This window comes from Lactuca saligna, chromosome 5, assembly GCF_052625555.1.
Source record: "Lactuca saligna cultivar CGN05327 chromosome 5, ASM5262555v1, whole genome shotgun sequence".
In the NCBI taxonomy this organism is placed as follows: domain Eukaryota; kingdom Viridiplantae; phylum Streptophyta; class Magnoliopsida; order Asterales; family Asteraceae; genus Lactuca; species Lactuca saligna.
Window position 1 is genome coordinate 53024398 of NC_136421.1, and position 19674 is coordinate 53044071.

Genomic DNA, 19674 nt, shown 5'->3' on the forward strand with positions numbered 1-19674 from the left:
ATTAATACAGGAATAACGAATTAATTGAGAAAGTCGTTCTTTCTACAAGTCAAATAGTAATATCCATATATGGCTTACTAGATTGAGGGATTGCTTCTTTTTTTTCTTCTCTAAATTAAGTCCTATATGATAAAGTGGATGTGGCTAAATGGTATTGATATTTGTATGTATATATGTATAAAGTGATGTATGCGTAAGGTCTATTTGTTTGTATTAATCTTTTTGACTGAATAAACCGTTCAAATAAGACTAAGCTCTTGTCCCCATTAATCTGTTAAGTAAAAACAATATATTACCATTTTACCCTTGCATGATGATTAATTATTCAGTCTTTTGACAGTTTATTGAAAATTATATTTGCTTTTTACAGCAACATGGAATGTCGAATGCTATAACACGTACCGGAAATGCAGTGCAACCCAAAGACATCATGTATGTCTTTTTTAACACTCAAATTATTGGTATCATATTTTTTATCCAATGAAATGTTATATATAATTCTAAACGTTTTCACCATAATTGATATTTCATTGTATCTGTCTCTCAAATTGAATGCAAGTTCAAGGAAATTATCTGCCTACTAGTCAAAAATATAAATGGTCCCTTAATAATGATAACACATAGGATTCATGTAACCAAAAATAAGTTAGAATCTTGATTTTGTAATGAGTAATAAGGGAAAATAGGATATTATACTTTTGGTCAAGACTTTGGATTTTCTCTAATCAAGTATTGTACATATAAAACGATGTGTCAAGACTTTGGCTTTTCTCTAATCAAGTATTGTACATATAAAATGATGCATCAATAAATGATCATTTATAAGTATTTGAAAAAATGCGATCCACTTGGGTAAATGGGAGAAAGAATATATGAGAGAATTTTTTAAAAGCTAGGATTTCATGGGAAAAGCTTAATTCACCTGACTTTTTATATTAAGTCATACTCTCTGTATTAAGTCAAAAAAAAAACAACTCGTATATATAGCTTACTATATTATTCCGTTCTTTCTATATTAAGTTAAAAAAAAATACCCATATATAGCTTACTATGAAGCCTCTCCATATCAATTCCATATTAAATGATGCAAATACCCTCATTGAAGTCTTTGATTTCTCCTTAATTATACATGTAGAAGCTCCATATCAAAAGATGAGAAGCCTCAAAGAATCAGGACATTACCCATCTACAATTTTAATTTCAAGTGTAACGAAAGAGCATAGAAAACGAAAGAGGTATGTTTTCCACTTTCGCCCTTCTACTCGATAACTCTATTGAATTTGTGCTTTATTTGAACATAATTTGCACCATTAAAGTTGTAAGTTTATTTGTTTTTGTAGTTCTATTCTAAGTTTGAGGAGAAGATCCATCTAAAAGAAATGGTAAAATGTAATTTACAAGCAAAAACAAAGGTATATATCATACTTATATCATGCTATTTATCAATGATTTGACTATAAACAGTTAATTTCTTTATTGTTTTTAATAGGAAAATCAAGAAGTGGAGATTAAAATGTTTAGGAAAAGCTTGACGCTTAAACCAACACCAATGCCAAATTTTTATAAGGAACCCTTGCCTCTTGAGATCGAGTTAAAGAACGTAAATTTGTTCACGTTATTCTTTTTTTTTTTCATCCTGCATTAGTGGTATCAAAATATATGATTTTTAATAAGTATTTGAGAAAACGACAATGCCACTTGGAGAAATGGAAGGAAAAATAAATAAGGGCAAATTTGTAAATTACTTCAGCCTTTTTTTTCCATAGCCATAATAAATGATTTTTAAAACCTATCTGAGAAAAGTATGGCACCACTTGGGCAAATAGGAGGATATTTAATTTCTCAAAAATAAATGACGTTAAATTCCTAAAAAGTTACGATTTAATTAAAAAGCCTTATTTCCGTTACATAGGGGCTACATTTGGGCTGTTCCGTTTTTACTTAAGTGGCTTAATAGGTAAAACACTAAATCTGCTTAGTTATAAATGGTAGTTTTTGTTTTTTACTTAATCTAGAAAAAAAAATCTTTATGTATATCTAAAGAGATATCATTAGTTCATTGTCCCTTCAAAGAAATAACAATATTCTTAGTTAAATCGTTATTTCTATATTAAATCAAAGAAGAAACAACCATATATAATTTACCAATCATTGTGTGAGTGTAAAAACGATTCTACAACGTCAGAATATCATAGATCGAAAGAACCAATGATCTAAAAAAACACAATCAATTCTTGAAGAACTAGACTAGAAATCGAGTTTTTACCCCAAAATGTACATAAATGAAGGTTAAATTAAGACTTGGGTTTAGTTAAAAACTTCATCTTTTTGCAGTGAAATGAATAAAAGATTGTTGAAGTCTTTTGACATTGTCGTTCACAATCCAAGCTAAAAAAAGTTCATTATTATCGTTGAATGTTGTAAATCTAAAATCATTGCATATAGGACAACTTTTCTTGAGCATAGTACAACCATTTCTACATAAAGTACATCTTTTTTGTTCGCATGGTACAAGATTCTTGATGTCATATACATGTGATTGGGTGTCGACTACTTTATGGTCATTGGGCTGCTTTCACATGTTTAAAAGTTTCCAAGTCCCCTAAGACTAGGGCGATAAAGTTAGGATGTAGGAACACCTGTGATGATCTTGTGCATATGAAGTACATCTTAGAATGAAGAAATAATAGTGGTGTGTTACTAAACAAAAAATAAAATAGAACTAATAAAATTAAAAGTAAAAAAGAGCAATGGTAAGTAAGTAAATATTGTTTTGTTACATAGATAGTGAAAGCAAAAACTTACAATATAGCATATAAGATAGAGAGACTACTTCTATAGATGATCTTGACTTAAGAAAAAAAAATAGCTCACATTAGATGATATCTTGCATATGAACACCAACTGAGAATGAAGAAATAATAGTGTTGTATGATTAAACATAAAAATATCCTTCTTAATAAATAAATGTTTTTTTCTGCCACGTGTCAATCTCTTATGAGTTTTGATACTTGTCATTTTGTGGTATTTTTGAAATAAATATTATCCACTTGTTAATTTTTTATTTGTTTCAATGTTTAAAATTAAAGTCATATACTTATATATGTAAAGTATTAAATATCATATATATGATATTAAATTGCAATAAATACGTTTTTTCGTTTTTTATTTTAAAATTATACATTAAAAAATATTTTATGTTTACGCTTTAATGTTTAATCTTTTTTTTAAATCAACCCGTGTAATACATGGGTCTCACACCTAGTATAAGTAATAGAACTGAAAGTAAAGCCGAAAAATCATAGGCACATAAATATTGTATGAAAAGAATACTAGTAATAAAGTAAACTGAAGAGGGAAACAGCCGTTTGATCTTTATTGAGTTGTTCTTTTTTATCTTTATTAAATTGTTATTTCTGTGTTAAATTAATTAGAAACATTCATATTTATGGAAAATATGTTTTTACTTGTTGGCACGATTTCACTCTCAATTGTTCTTTTAGGTACAAATTTCATGTTGGCATGTAGATGTGATTGTAAAATTTAGTGGTACCCTATATATGGTGGTTAAATATGTGTATGATTTATTTTAATTTTGGTAAATATGTATAATCTATATTTGTAAATTAATGAAAATTAGCATTGGTCCCATATTGTTTATTATTATATTAGCCCTTTTTATTCTAATGAATTTTCATAAAACGAAATTCTATAGTATAATTATCATGTTTTAATAAAACAGTAACTTCTTATATATCAAAGATTATGCTATATTAAGATTGCAATATTGAAGATATGGGTTTAACATATAAATCGAAAGACATTTCCACTCAACGGTCCCAATATTATGTGGGCCGCACTATGGATAGCGAACCAATGTTATACTTTATTTACATCTCAAATAAATTTAAACAAAAACAATGTGTATGAAACCACCTCAAATAAATTTAAACAAATACAATGTGTATGAAACCACTCAAATATTTAATAAATCTCAAATAAATTTAAACAAAAACAATGTGTAGGAAACCACTTAAATATTTTATAAACTAGTTTTGTAATAAACTAGGTAAGAAGATAAAGTTAACTTTTAAACTAAGAAGTAAATTATATGAATAGGCTCTTATGCATGAACCAAAGTAAATTATATGAATAGGCTCTTATGCATGAACCAAAATACACGGTTAAGTTTTTATTTTTAAAAATTAACTTGGAATATCTATGTATAATTACTTTTTCATTCGGGTCGTTCCTACGGATATAAAATGACTATTTTGTCTTTAATACATTCATTTTTTTTATTTTCTTTTATTTGGTTGTCATTTTTAAATAAAAATAATTACACCAACCCTTCTAGCATATTTGTGGTGCGGTTTGGTGCGCTTTACAGTCAAAACCGTAGACTGTACCGCATATGAAGTTTGAAAATTTTTGGAAACCGCAAACAGTACAACAAAAGGTGTAAACCGTGGTTTGCATTGTGGTTTGTTGCAAACGGTTTTGCGGTTTTTGTGGTCTGATTAGTTGCAAAACTTTGAAACTTTTTTCCAACCATTTGATCTAAATTAAAATTTTAAATTTTATTAAAGAAATACTATATTGTAATATTTTTTTAACGTATATCTATGTTCACTGCTTAATACTGCCAAATATTTATACATCTTATTAAACATACTATATCACAATATCTTATAACTAATATATATTTTCAATGTTATCGATTATATATATATATATATATATATATATATATATATATATATATATATATATATATATATATATATATATATATATCCTTATTCTAATAAATAAATAAGTTTACTCTCCTATTGACAAGTGTCACAAGATTAGAAATCCTCATTAATCTCAACCTATTAATAATAAATTTTAAATTTTAAATTTCACACTCTAATAACATTAAATTAATAACTGATTCCATATTTCAAATTTTAAATTTCACACTCTAATTAAATTAAATTAATAATATTAGAATAAAAAATAAAATAAAATAAATATATACTATAAGGTGATATAATTTCATGTATTTATTTAAATCAACGATTATAATTTTATATAACTAAAAAATACACCTTAATTAATAGTTTATTTAAAATAATTTATTTCAAATAATTGATTGATAATTTTAAGTTTTTACTATGAAATTTTAATTAATTTTATATATCACTTATGATGTCATTTGTCAACCTATTAATTATCAATTTCAAATTTCAAATTTTAAATTTTCTCACTCTAATTACATTAAATTAATAATTGATTCTTTATTTTAAATTTCAAATTTTAAATTTTCTTATTCTAATTATATTAAATTAATAACATTATTGAAAAATAAAATAAAATTAATACATATTATAAGATGATATAATTTCACGTATTTATTTAAATCAAAAGTTATAATTTTATATAACTAAAAAAATATCTCTTAAATAATAATTTATTTAAAATAATTAATACTTTTGATTTTTTGATATGAAAGTTTAATTACTTTTATAACCGTGGTTCTCACGGGTTATAAACTAGTATATATATATATATATATATATATATATATATATATATATATATATATATATACACTAGGTGTGAGACCAGTGTATCACACGGGTTTATTAAAAAAAATTAATATCAACTTGTGAACATTAAACGGTTTCTAAAGTAATACTTTTACATATATACAAAGGCTTTATTGAATAAGTTATGATTCTCTATGATAGTTCATATAATTGAAAGATATACCAAATTAAAAGAGAAACAAAATCTCATGATTGATGAATAAATGTACGTATGTAATATAAACTTGATGCATGAAAACATTATCAATTTGGCATAATGATACACAACAGTTTTTATTTTGAAATCATTTGAACATAATACGAACTTGTTAAATGAATTTTAAAATTAAGAAAATACAACATATCAAAGTATTAATAAGAAATTTCAATTTTTCGTCTTGAAATTTTGGATCATGCTGAAACCATGGAAGAAAGTTTTGTTATCCCCAGTTTCGTAAGCAAATATACCACATTAACAACTAATGGTAGTTAGTAAATCAATTTAATTATATTAATCAAAAGATACTAAAAAATACCATATTTATGGTCGATCAAGTGTAGGACAGCGAATTTGAGAATCAAAAACACTTTAATTAATCAAAAACCAGCAACAGATAAAAGCTAAATAACATTTTTCCCAAAATAAACATTATATTTTTAAACAAAGACAAACACCAGATTGTGAAAACATGAGAAATCAGACAAATGAGATTTCAAAAACCCAATAGACATAAAGTGTCAAGGGTTTCTCAAACATCTTGAATCATCTATGAGTATACACTTTGACTATTCTCCAAATTGAGCTTTTCCTTGGACTTTCCAATTATGGCCCTATCCCTAAGTTAGATACCTTAGTCCACCTGATGCTTTTCGATTATGCTAATGTCCCCAATTTAACCTTCAATATTCCATTTATACCCATACCTCTAAAACAATGTTAACCATCTTCAACTTTTTGATTACAGTAAATTACACGAATGGTCCCTATGGTTTAAGGTAATTTACGCGTTTGATCTCTAACTTATTTTTTTAACTCGGAAAGTCTCTACTGTTTGTTTTTGTTACGCGGTTGGTCCCTATCTTACCTAAAAAGACTATTATGCCCTTGATTTTTTTTAATTTATCTAAATAAACACACCCCTAATCTCACCCCCTCACCTACCCCATCATTTTTTCCTCTTTAAATAATAGTCTTTTTAGATAAGATAAGGACCAAACGCGTAACAAAAATAAACACCATAGGGACCTTCCGAGTTAAAAAAATAAGTTAAGGACCAAGCATGCAAATTACCCCAAACCATAGGGACCATTCGTGTAATTTACTCTTTTGATTATGCACATGTCAAACTTATAAATAGTAACCATAAAAGCGTTAGTTATTGCAACTTACTTCAAATCCATAATAACAATCTACTATGAATTTGATTATATTTCAAGAATATTAGAAGAAAGAATAATGAAGAATTCAAACCACTTAGAGGAAAATTAAAAATAAGTAGAACCTTTCCCTTATCAAGGCTAAGGTCTACACCATTACCCTTTCCATCCTGCGTCAAATGGATAATTAGATCACAAAAAGCACATAAATATAATAAAAACAATAAAAGTTCATGAGTTCGATAAGGTCTACATCATTACACTTGCCATCATATATCAGTATATTGCTAATTCAGTCATCATTGGGAATTCGTCTATCTCTTTGGCAAAAACTAATCAATGATTTCACATCACAGCCATGTGATGTTTGTTCATATATACCCTTATGTTGAAATAAGCACATATGTAAATAGATCCAAAGTTGGTGGTGCTATTACATATATCCACCCTCATATAAAATGATACACACTGCACACATAATAGAAATGATAAATACACGTGATAGAGAAATTGTTAGTCAATATAAGGTGGGTTGCGAAAAAGATAAAGTAATTATGTTCTTTTTTTCTTGCTTAGATGTGTTTAGAAGCTAAAACCCAAATCTGCTTCTTGCAGATCTAATAAATTGAATAGTAGAACTAACATCCACTTAAAAAAGATACATTTTTAGAGGCGTTTTCTATAGCTCCATTTCCATGGTAATCTTCAGTGAACAGAGAAGAAATAGTTAATGCTCATAGATGGTGTTTAAGCTCAAATGACTGTGAAATCAGAAACTTAGATGATTTTTTTAATGTTTTTATGTATACCTTTAATAAAACTCAAAAAAAAATGAGAACCTAAGAACAATTAAACATGTGAAATCAGAAAACAAAAAGACAAAAAATCAAAATCAAACCCAAGGAAAACAAATGACAGAATAGAAAAGGTTCCATATTAGGCTGCAAACTTGAATCGATTCGAATCCAAATGAAATTAACTTATAGATGAAAATTTCAAATTTAAGTGAATAAATTTGACAGTAATTAGAGCTTTGGCATTTAGAGAAAATTTATATGAAAGAAAAATGCTACCATCATCCGTCATTGATCTTATCGTGTCGCCATCGTTATCTTATGTTCATATCCTCGCTATTTCTCCAAGCCTACTCTCATCTGGTGGAGGATTTAGAGTGTTAGAAGTGGGGTGCATGGACCCCACTTGATTGTAGATTCCGTCTTAATATACATTACATAAAATAGATACATTACATAAAATAGGATTTTTTTTTTTCATATGTTTTTCTAGTTGGTCCCCACTTGGTTTTGGCTGGCACCCTTTGAGACTTTGTTTCTTTCTCTTAATTTGTCATAAAACATATCAAAATTACCTATCATCTATTTTGTGTGAAAAAAAAAACCCTTGGTGGAGCAATGACATTCCAAAAAAACCCAGCTTTATCACTAATGTGATCTTAAATCAAGGTTTACATATATGAAAATCCAATCTAAATACCTCTATATGATGTTATTACAATAAACAAATGCTTCAAGCTCCTTTTGTGATTTTACAAACACTTTTTATACATACAAATTTTCTATTTTTTTTTTTAATATTTTATGGACCCCAGTTACGATTTGTTCTGGATCCGCCACTGCTCTCATCATCTACTTCTCATGGCTACTGGGTGCTATCAGATGTTGATATCTCTAAATCTGCCATAACCTTTAAGTAGGCGGAGATACAAAAGAATGGATCATAAAATTTGTTTCAAATGAAAAAAAAAAAGAGAATGGTAGTGGTGGATTTTATATGATAACAAATACATGATAATGTGAAGGTGGGTAATCTATTTAATGTGAACTCATCAAGAACATCGGGTGTGTTTGTGTGTGTGTATGTGTGTGTGTGTGAGAGAGAGAGAGAGAGAAAAGGGATTCAAGAAGAGGATTCTTACCAGAATCAGACCTTCCAGGAATAGCCCTGATTCAAAGTGAGAATCGATATAGAGAGAAGGGTCTCTGGTAAACATGAAATTGAATTTAATTCTCCAATGAAAATTCAAATCGGTTGTCGATTACTTTGATGATTTATTGCCTAAAATATATCAATTCAAATATGTAGATGATAAATTTGTTATTTATTGGGGATAATATCATCTTTTCTAAATTTGGATTCCTAATTCAAAATGATTACATGCGTATAATGAAGGAAGAAAAGTAGAGCCGGAAAGAAGGTAAATTGACACTCCTTGATTTCTTCCTGATTTTTCTCCACTGTGAATTGAATTGAACCAAATGGGTAATATCGGAAGTTCACTTACACCTTTAAGCGGGAAAAATAGTTTTTGGGGCTTAGAGAGTGACATGTGGCAAGAATCTACTTATTTATTAGATTAGGGGATGCGGTATGGTGTAGTTTGAACCGTAGTTTTGGAACTAAAAACCGCAAACCGTACCATATAGTGCGGTTTATCGAAATTACGAACACAAAAAATCTAAACAGCAGTATGCAGTGCAGTTTGATGCGGTATGGACGGTTTATACGTTTTGTGCGGTTTGATGCACACCCCTAAGCCCTTCCCCCTTCACTTTCCCTAGATTCTCCTTTGTCTCCCTCTTCTTAGTCACTCCCGTTAATAGATCCAATACCCTAGATCACAGCGCTTCTCATCCTTCTCTTGTTCTCTTTTCCGATCTCCTGACTCTTTTCCGATGAGCTCTATACAGATTTGCCAAAGTAGATTTCTACGTTAGACATATTACTTTAGTCCCCACCAACTCTGGTGAAACAAAAATTGTGGATCTCTTGGATGTAATGACCCAATTTTTTTAGAAATAAACAAAACAAAATAAATTCAGTCTTTACCATTTTAAAAATATAATTAAATTTCAAAAGTATTCAATCATAGTTATAAAATAATATTTCTAAAAACATTGCAGAAGAAGAAAACATCACAGGTTTAAAATATAAAATAGTAAGTTCATAAATCTTTCATGAGATTATTGTTTGCAGTCACACTGGTCTCTTTCCTTTATTTAAACTTGACGATCCTGAAAAATATTAAATATCAACGGGTAAGCATAACGTTTAGTGAGCATACACATTACTCTCCAATTATATAGATCAGTTACATATAGCATAACATTTCACATAAAACATAACATAAACATAAACATTCCTAGCACATATTTTTGGTACCAACCAGAACATTGTTCTCCCTTCCAGGAACTACACCTCCCTTCCAGGAACTACACCAGATTAGTGTATCCGTGCACAATAATAACATAAAACAAGTAATGCCTACATAATAGGAGAGTTAGTGTAACTTACCTCCTTAAACTTGAAAACTTAGCTAGCGGGAGCTAGATATATATATATTTTTTTCTTTTCGATAACCTACACAAAAATTATAACATTATTTAGCGTGTGTTTTGTTGTATTACTCTTATAAAACTTATATACATATTTTCTATTTGATTGTAGTGTTTTGTTCGGGACCTGTTTTCCCACCTTAAACTCCGTATTTTTCAAAACTCTATAACATGAAGATAGATCAGATCCTTAGCTTTAAAAGTAGTACCCACATACCTCCATACAATTTTTCTATGATTATGGTGAATTTTACAAAACTATCTTGCATAACAGCTCATTCCGGACCAGTCTAGGTAAATGTTCATTTTCACCCTAGTTAGAGGACTTTTTGATTTTTGGTCAAAACTAATGAAATGTAGTAGACTAAAATACGAATCTTTGGGGACTTGTCTCGACGCAAGATGATGTCCCATGAATTTTATAAGATTTTTACAAGACATGGGGCAGAACAATAGATTTTTCAGAAACGTAAAACTAGGGTTAGGGTTTAATCCACTCAGCCTATTAAGTCCCAAATTCGATTAAGACCTTCTAGGTCTATGACACATCATTCCTTGGTCCTATAGCAAATTTACAAGAAATGAGAAAGATATCATACCTAAGTTGTTGAGATTGAAAGCTCCATACATGCCTTGCACCTAAGATATTTCAACAACAATCCAAAAACTTTGGCCATGATTGACGATCTATAACTCAAGCGCCAGACCTTGAAATAAAATTTCTAATGGTAAAAACTTCAATATATGTCTTGAGAATTCGCACACCAAATTTCTCGACGATCCAACGGTTCAGTCTTCGGGAATCATCCAAGTACTACTGAAAAATCTTAAAAAACAGGAATTCCAAGCAATATGGTATTAGGGTTAATTTGTGTTTAAGGGCCCTTAAGTGGCTGACTAAATTCGGCCCTAAGGCCCCAATTAAACCTAAAACCTTTCTCATGAGGTCCTTAGGTTTGAAACAATAACTCCATTGCCCCCTCTTTGTAATATTCTGACTTTTAAGTCCTCAATTCTTAATTCAGTTCCTCATAGTTCCAACTATCATCGATTTGACCTTTAAGTAACTATAATTTCATTGCATATTCCCCATACTTAGTCTTGAAATATCTAATTAACTACTAAAATTCAAAGATCTGAATTTATAACCTTCACTTTAATTTTATAACCCATAATTATAACTATTTAAATTAAATGGAAATTAGGGTGTTACACTGAAATAAAAACGGCAAACATGAAGCCACCGCAACTCGCCTTCGATCGTTTTCTCACCCATTCTTTTTATCAATCGATCTGACAACCACCGGTTAAAGCCATCCGTGTCGCAGCTTGTCATAACCATCGTAACTCACCACTACCAAACCTTTACTTCAGTTTTCAAGCGGTACAATCGTCGTCTTTAACGTATAAGTCCAAACCACCGGTTATTGTCGCTAACGTCACATTGCTCCATAGGAGGTTTGAGATACTGACGTTTTCTGATGGTTCTTGTGGTGTCGTGAACCTATGTGACGTCAATCTGAGAGGATGAAGTGCACATCGGAGATTAAAGAGGGAGTCAACATATCGGAGAATAAAGAAGGGGAAAGAGAGAAAGAAGAGGGTTGTGGTCCGTCGATGGTGGAGGGTTGTGGTCAAGCGACTCATTGACGGAGTATTGTTCAAGGATCGATACTGAAGTTATTTCCGATGGTGGTTCTAGCAAATTCCAATGACTTTGTTTCTTCCTAAAAACAACCTGGTGGTTGTGATGTTTGATATCTATCAAAATTTTAAAGGAAAGAGGGGTGGCTAAGGTTTTTTATTTAGAAGGGTTTGGTGAACCCAAAAATTTAATTATTTTTTGGAATAGTTAAAAGTAATCAGAAATATAAAAAATAAATGAAAAATAAATTAAAAAGAAATTTAAACTAACAAAAGATGCAACATGTAAAATTTAACCAAATTTGAACCATCCAAATTAATTTTTGAAAATAAGTATTGAACATTTTAATTTACTCTAAACTAAGAAGGCAAATAAAACAAACTACTATGTAATTAACTTACACCCAACATAGAGTCCCAACTAGCATAAAAATTCCAATTCTAATACTCTTCAACAGGATTACTGCTTTACATCTCACATGATGGTCATAACAAGATAATGTGGGCCATTTCATTGGTCGTTGAAAGAATAACTCTTGTCGAAATAAAACATGTAGAATTGCGATACAATACTTAGCAAAACAAAAACAAACGATCATACAATGTCGGACCTCATTATTCAATATAAAAAAAGAGCTTAATCCAATGCTTTAATCAAAGAAAAGAAACAAAAAAATTATCATCATTTAGAATCAAAAGATCACATTAGGTCTAAAAACAACAATGTCATATCATCATCATTTCGCACGTGTCTGAAGCAGAGACGCTAGGCTCACTCTCCACCCAGCAAAAAGTGCAGGCAACTTCCTCTCGACTAGTACAGATGCTAAGCCGCCTCCAATGCCATATTTTGGAGCTTGATAATCGCTTCTAGCCACTTGCATTTCTGATATTCTAAAAAAAACATAGCAATGTAAATTAAATATTTTATTTCATTGGAATGATGAAAACATTTCTACTATGTTTAAGCAATGGAATGGACCATTGATGTAGGAATTGGAATGACTCATTCCATTACCTTGTTTATTTCATCCATTACATTCTTATTTCATTTCATCCAACCAAACAATCCCTAAAACTCAAGGTTTCTCATGAACACCAAATATTTTGTAGCCCAGAAATAGATTTTATAAAATAAAAGATATAAATAGAAGGAATAATACCTGGATGTGAGTGAAGAGCCTTCATCACAAGAAATTGTTGACAAACCTTGTCGTTGTTTATGCTTGGGATTTGCTGTGCATAGAACAAACACTCTGCCACGACGCTTCACTGTTCTACAGAATTCACACATTTTCTTCACTGATGACCTCACCTTCATTTCTGCAAGCTAATCTAGTCAAATTTTCTGTCATATAAACACAATTCAGCAAAAGCGAATTGTTTATGTCATTTATCAATTTATGCAGCAATTATACTTATTTTCTATTGAGTTATACGTATGGCGAACTGAAGAAACCAACTTCCATGGTGAGATCATTATATAAAAACGGATGGTGATGCGCTTAATATATGATATACGTATGCATACATACATATATATTTGGGGAAGATGTACACAATCTATGTTAAACCCTAAATCAAGAGCAAAAACCATACAAATGAAAAGGGGGTTGTTACAAATTTAGATACAAATCAAAAAACCTTTTCGTTCGTGGATTAATCAAAAACTTACCTGAATTTGCGAAGAGACTCTTGTATTGGATCTTGCGTGTGCGATTATCTCTTTCTCCTGCTCTATGTTCTGCGCCTCTATCACTGATGACTAGGGTTCGGACCGACTCTTGTGGCTGTGGCTAATAGAACAAAAATGCTGCCGGGTCGAATCATTGATTCGGTTTCACTTTTGAGAATTACGAATCGGAGTTTATGCTTTAAAAAATTAATTAATTTAGTATAGGTTTTAATCTCTAGGGATATTCATGAATTTACCATGTGACTTTTGAAAGTTACTAAAAATATTCAAGTAATTTAAGTTTACAAATATAACCATATAATCCAAGAGTTTTTTCGGTTCCAAGATTCAATGGATACCCACCAGTTTAATTTACTTCTAGTTTGTGAGTTTAACCAAAAAAAAAAAAGCCATGAGAGAAACAAGAAAAATCAAATAATCACAAATTTTTCTTTTGTGTTTCTGAATTGTAGAAAATTGAAAGAAAAATTGATCATTTTATTATTTTTTTTCCAAATTTTCCCAAATCGAAAGGAAAGTTATGAGAGAAATTGATCCTTTTATTTTTCTTCACTTTCTTCCTTTGATGAAATCGGAAACACCAAAAAAAAATTTCATCTCATTTACATTCATTTCCTTTCTTTTTTCTCATTAAGTTGAACTCAGGTATATGGTGTTAGTGTCAAATTTCAAAGAAAATATGAAATATGATACCCATCAGGCAGATCCAAGCGTCTTGCAGGCCCATGGCGAAAAGAAAAAAATGGGTCCCTAGAATAATAAATAAAATTTAATTTAATTTAAAAATAAACACACCGTTACAAAGTCCACAAAAATCAATATTAATATTAGAAATATAAATATGACCAAACCTTACCTAAAAGAGAAATTAGTATCATTTTAATTCAAATTAATCTTTCTTTAATCAAACTAGACAAACTTAATGGTTTGAAAAAATTATGCATAGATCCTTTATAAATTTGATTGAAGGCATCAAAAAAAAAATTGTTTCTTCCTTTTTTAGCTTCTAGATAAATGTTTTTTTTTAAACATGTAGATTGTCAATAGTTAAACACTATCCACTTATAGAAAAGATTACATCTAATTTTTGGTATATGATTTGTGTCTCAAAGTTGTAGAAGTCTAATATCATATTCAATTTAAATCAAGGTGGAACTGCAAATTAAAATCAGAAACAAACAATCAAACATCTGAAAATTAGAACTCGATTTAAAGTTATCAACAAAAAAAAATATTACATTGTTACGTAAAAAATCTAAAACGTAGGTAGAAGATATAAAGTCAAGTCTCGAGAAATATGAGAACATCCAAAACCAATATATATATATATATATATATATATATATATATATATATATATATATATATATATATATATATATATATATAAGCTTTCATCATTTGATTAGATACCAGGATTAGGAACGTGAATACAAAATAAAATCAGAAACAATACCAAAACATCAAAAAAAAATTAGAATTGGATTTAAATTTTTGAGTTCTGAATCAGATATCTACAAAAAAAATTACCTTGTTAAGTAAATAAGTATAAGCTAGAAAGAATTTACAGTCCAGTCTCGAACAATCTGAGACACATATGCACAAACAAATCAGAAAATAAATAAATAAATAAATAATAAAATATAAGAAACATGAATAAGAAATCAAATCAGAAACTAATAATAGTTGAAAAAAAATCAGATGAAAAAAAACAAACAAAAAAATCTATAGCTCATTATGGTTTTTATCTCATTCGGCGGGTGCTTTGTAAATTTGCATTCAATCGAGATAACTTATTATAATCTGAAGGCCGGTAAGAGACTACAAGAAGTGAAGAAGTCACGCGACATAACTGATTATGAATCATTATTTTGATTAGGATTCATGAGGCAACGATTAGGATTCACGAGGTGTCGATTTGATTAATTGGTTCCCACCTGATGTAGATTCCTGAAAGACACCCTAAACGGCAGTGTTTGTTTAACGTTACTTCAAAACGCATTCCAGATTCTAGATAAAAAGAGGTTATTTCATTTGGGCTAAAGTTAGGTTAATTTGGTAATTGGACCCTTAGTAGACATATACATAAAAATTATATATATATATATATATATATATATATATATATATATATATATATATATATATATATATATATATAAGAAACGTTGGATCCCTAAGAGTCGTGGGCCCTGAGCGGTCGCCCAGGTTGCCCATCGTTAAGACCGACCCTGATACCCATCATATTCTTGAATCATGTTTCAAACTCTCTCAAAGTGAGACAACATGGATTAGGACATGGAAGAGGTTACGTTGTATCAAATAAGTTATTTCTGATTTCTATTTCACATTTTATGTAGTCCCAAACTCAAAACCCACAGTTTGAAACAAAAACCTCAATAAAAGTTTTAAAAGCGAATGGTTATGTTTGTATAATTAACTGACTTGGTCAAGTTACAAGACATTACTCATGTTTACACAAACTCACTTCATCGATTATCGGATGAAGATGTAGTAGGATAAAGATGTAGTACTGTAACATCCCAAACTTCCAACCATAAAAATCTTACAGTCAGAGTGTAGGTTTTACCAACATGTTTTATTCATAATTACTAGTAAATCATAAAATCATCTTTTTATATCATATCGACATAATCATAGTAAAAATGAGGAAGCTAAGTTTTGTGTTGAAAACCATAACATTACATAGGATGAGTAAAACAGATGTTATGTCTTTCCAAGAATGTCTGGATATCTCAATCAAGCCAGCTTCTTGCCCTTCGAACATGAAGGACCTACAACTAAAAACATAAAATAGAAACTATAAGCCTACGCCTTAGTGAGTAATCACAACACTCACCCATTATACAGATCATATGTATTTTCACAACATACACGTAAACATCAAGTCATATAAAACTATACGCATAACATATGATAGCACACATAACCCCAATCAACTAGATTCCCTTTCTGGGATGCTTTTCTCTAGTTGACCTAACATTGATCACTTCCTTTTCTGAGAGACTTTTCGTGATCTGATCACTTCCCTTTCTAAGAGGCTTTTCGTGATCTTACATCCTTTTAATCCAATTAGATTCCCTTTTTGAGAGGTTTTTTGTGATCTTGCATCTTTTTAATCCATATAATAAGTAAGTTCATGAGAACTCACTTGAATATATGATATGAAGGAATCCACAAGACCAAGCTAATGACATTGAGTCTTCCTCAAACACTACCCAATAAATAACCCTAATTTAATAATTAGGGTATAATACTTAACTTTCATCTCTAAACGAATCTTTCTTATGCTAATCCTTAATTTAGGGCAAAATGTCATTTTGCCCTTAATCAATGATCTAAGGCATACTTTCATTAAAAATTTACCAAATGTCAAGCTAGTCAAAAATCAATGTAAATGGCCTACCGCGTTGTGGCAAACCCCTGGCTACGTTGTGGTCTAGTCACAACAAAACAGTCATGAAGCCTCTATCACCACTATGTCGTGACGTCCACTTGGTCGCAGCACGGTTCCCTTGGGAGAACACTAACTCGATAAACACTTAATCCTTACATATTAAGGCTCATAATTATATCTATGATTGTTTTCTGTGACTTAATGGATAAAGTTTCAAACTTTATCCATTCTAATGGCTAAAACCAAGTAGATCCATAACCCTAACTTGATTAGTCCATAAAATCTTATCACACTTTTTCATGGTTGATCAAAAAAAACATTGAAATATTTCTACATCATAAAGGTTAGAGACATGTTCGTTTACTTGTTGGAGTTATGGAGTTGCTCACACTCCAAGAACATGCGGTTAAATACCTTAAAATGACCAAAACCTTAAAAAGAATCTTTAGATATATGCTCAACTTGAATAAAGAAAGGATCTTGAAATTTATAATGTAGAAGAATGACTAGAAGATGAAGTATTAATCGTAGAAGAACACCAACACCATCTTTAGCCCTTATGTGCTCTTTTGACCATCAACATCACCAAAACCCAACAAAACTTTGAGAGGAATTAGGGCTTATCTTGGGGAAAGGAGGATGTTGAAGAGATGTGAAAACCCTAATCTTACATTCCTTAAATAGGGCCTAAGGCCCGAGACCTAGGGTTTTGGGATGTGACAGTCGACGCGCTGCAGACAGACACCAACCCCGCCTCTATTTAAACATGTGGCCGCGTTGTGCCACCTTAACTTCCACACTGCGTTAAAAAAAAATTTCACCAAAACTTTATTTGTAAAAGCCACAAGTCTTTAGTGGATCAACACAAAAAACAAGTGTTACAATTTTCCCATACTTACCTAGATTGCATTCTCGAAATCCATCTTGGTTATAATACCAAAAACAATTTCTAAAAGCAAATCCCTCATGCTATTCCTATTACTATTTACTAAATTGATGTCACAACCAAGGAGTTCTCGAGACCAATCGAAACTAAACAATGTCTATATTTAAACCCAACCTTTTTATCTGTCACCAATTACCCAACGATAACTTCACAAAACTAAGAATCCAACGGTTCAAAATCTCAGAAATCAAACCCTAAGACCAATGATCAACCCTCATATATACATATCGACTAATCCCCTTTGATGAGAAGTTCCCACTATGAAGAAACAATTAGTTGAAAACATTACATCCAGATAACTCGATAAATTCTCAAATCTAGAACCCATGACTAAAAGGCTTCTCATGTACACTTGACCTCCTGACAAGTTATTACAATGCTACTTATCTCATAAGCATAGCAATTAAGCAAAACATCACCTTTTTCCATATTTGAATTGTTAATTTAGATTAGGCGTACGTCCTTCCCAAGAGATCACCAAGGTACAACTGTGAACCCTATGATTCATAATTTCTAGAACTAGTATTCTATTACCGGTAGCTGAACTCAATGGGAAACTTTTGACATACAACCATAACTTCCCAGCTAATTAGTTTCCACTAATGCAATAAAACTGCTAACACATATCGTTGTTACCATCTCTACACATCATATTGATTACCCCTAAAGGTCTATCTCAGTCAATGCATACTATGAAGTAATCACTTCTTCGTAAGGGTGGATTTTTAAGCATCTAATCTAAGGGATTTGTCACAGTTTTTCATACAATGCCGAAATCTACTCTAATTAGAACACTTTACTTCATAGGATAAATCACGGGTTTACAATAAAATCTTTACATAAGAATGAACAACAAGGAAAATACATAAATAGCATCATACTATCTAAATCTTCCTTGTGCTCATGTAATCTCTTCTGGTACCACAACTGCTATTACATGAACCTGCATAAAACATAAATCTTTGTAATATCAGACACAACATGTCTGGTGAGTTACTCCCTTTTCTTTTCTTATCTTTCATATTTCTTCTTTATCTCATACTCTGCCGTCTAATCTATTTCTTTTATAGCATACCATGCTATACTTTCTTCTTTCGTCTATCACTTCTACTCTGCTATGTTCTTTCTTTCTACTCTTTGCTTAATCCTTTTAACATGCTCTCCTCATACTCTCCTCTTAGCCTCTTAATAGGCTCTTCTCTTACTCTTTTCTTAGCCTGTTAACATGCTTTTCTCAAACTCTATACGATACTCTTTCTCTTCTCCGTTCTTTCTCTACCATACTTTTTCTCTAGTCCAGTTTCTTAGCACCTTGTTCTCATCTAGACCAAATGGTCTTATCTCATACTCTAATATAAGGGAACAACATCCCACTTTTATTATTGGGCATGATCACCCAGTCTTACTCCTGTCTCTTATGATCCCTAATGGATCCTTAATCTTTCTTCTTACTATTGATTCAATCACAGATTCCTACATTTAACCCCTCGTGGGTTACATCTAAGTTCTTACAAAGAACTCTATTATCTTGTTCCTCGCAAGGAATATTTCTCTATCTTTTCTAACCATATATAATCTAGATTTTCTTAAGATTCATCTATCTACATCCCAAAAAGGATCCTCTATCTCATTCCGTATAAAGACATAATCTCATTCCCAAAGGAATA

At 30.5% G+C, this 19674-nt stretch overlaps 1 protein-coding gene and 1 long non-coding RNA gene across 3 annotated transcripts; both read right to left on the bottom strand.

Moving 5' to 3' along the window:
* Positions 1–9873: 9873 nt before the first annotated feature.
* On the bottom strand, positions 9874–12100 carry LOC144998318 (uncharacterized). Its single transcript, XR_013660249.1, has 3 exons — positions 10903–12100; positions 10263–10328; positions 9874–9982 (listed from the first exon to the last, which is right to left on the bottom strand). It is a non-coding gene; the product is annotated as an uncharacterized LOC144998318 (long non-coding RNA).
* A 399-nt stretch (positions 12101–12499) lies between these two features.
* Positions 12500–13780, bottom strand: LOC144998317 (Ribosomal protein L36). Of its 2 annotated transcripts, none has more exons than XM_078958116.1 (3): positions 13623–13780; positions 13111–13270; positions 12500–12841 (listed from the first exon to the last, which is right to left on the bottom strand). In XM_078958116.1, exons 2-3 carry the CDS (start codon positions 13266–13268, stop codon positions 12685–12687), a joined length of 315 nt encoding a protein of 104 aa, XP_078814242.1. In that variant the 5' UTR covers positions 13269–13270; positions 13623–13780; the 3' UTR covers positions 12500–12684. The 2 variants fall into 2 exon arrangements, with proteins under 2 accessions (XP_078814242.1, XP_078814243.1); XM_078958117.1 differs by having other exon boundaries at positions 13111–13295; positions 13623–13763.
* Between the last annotated feature and the right edge of the window lie 5894 nt (positions 13781–19674).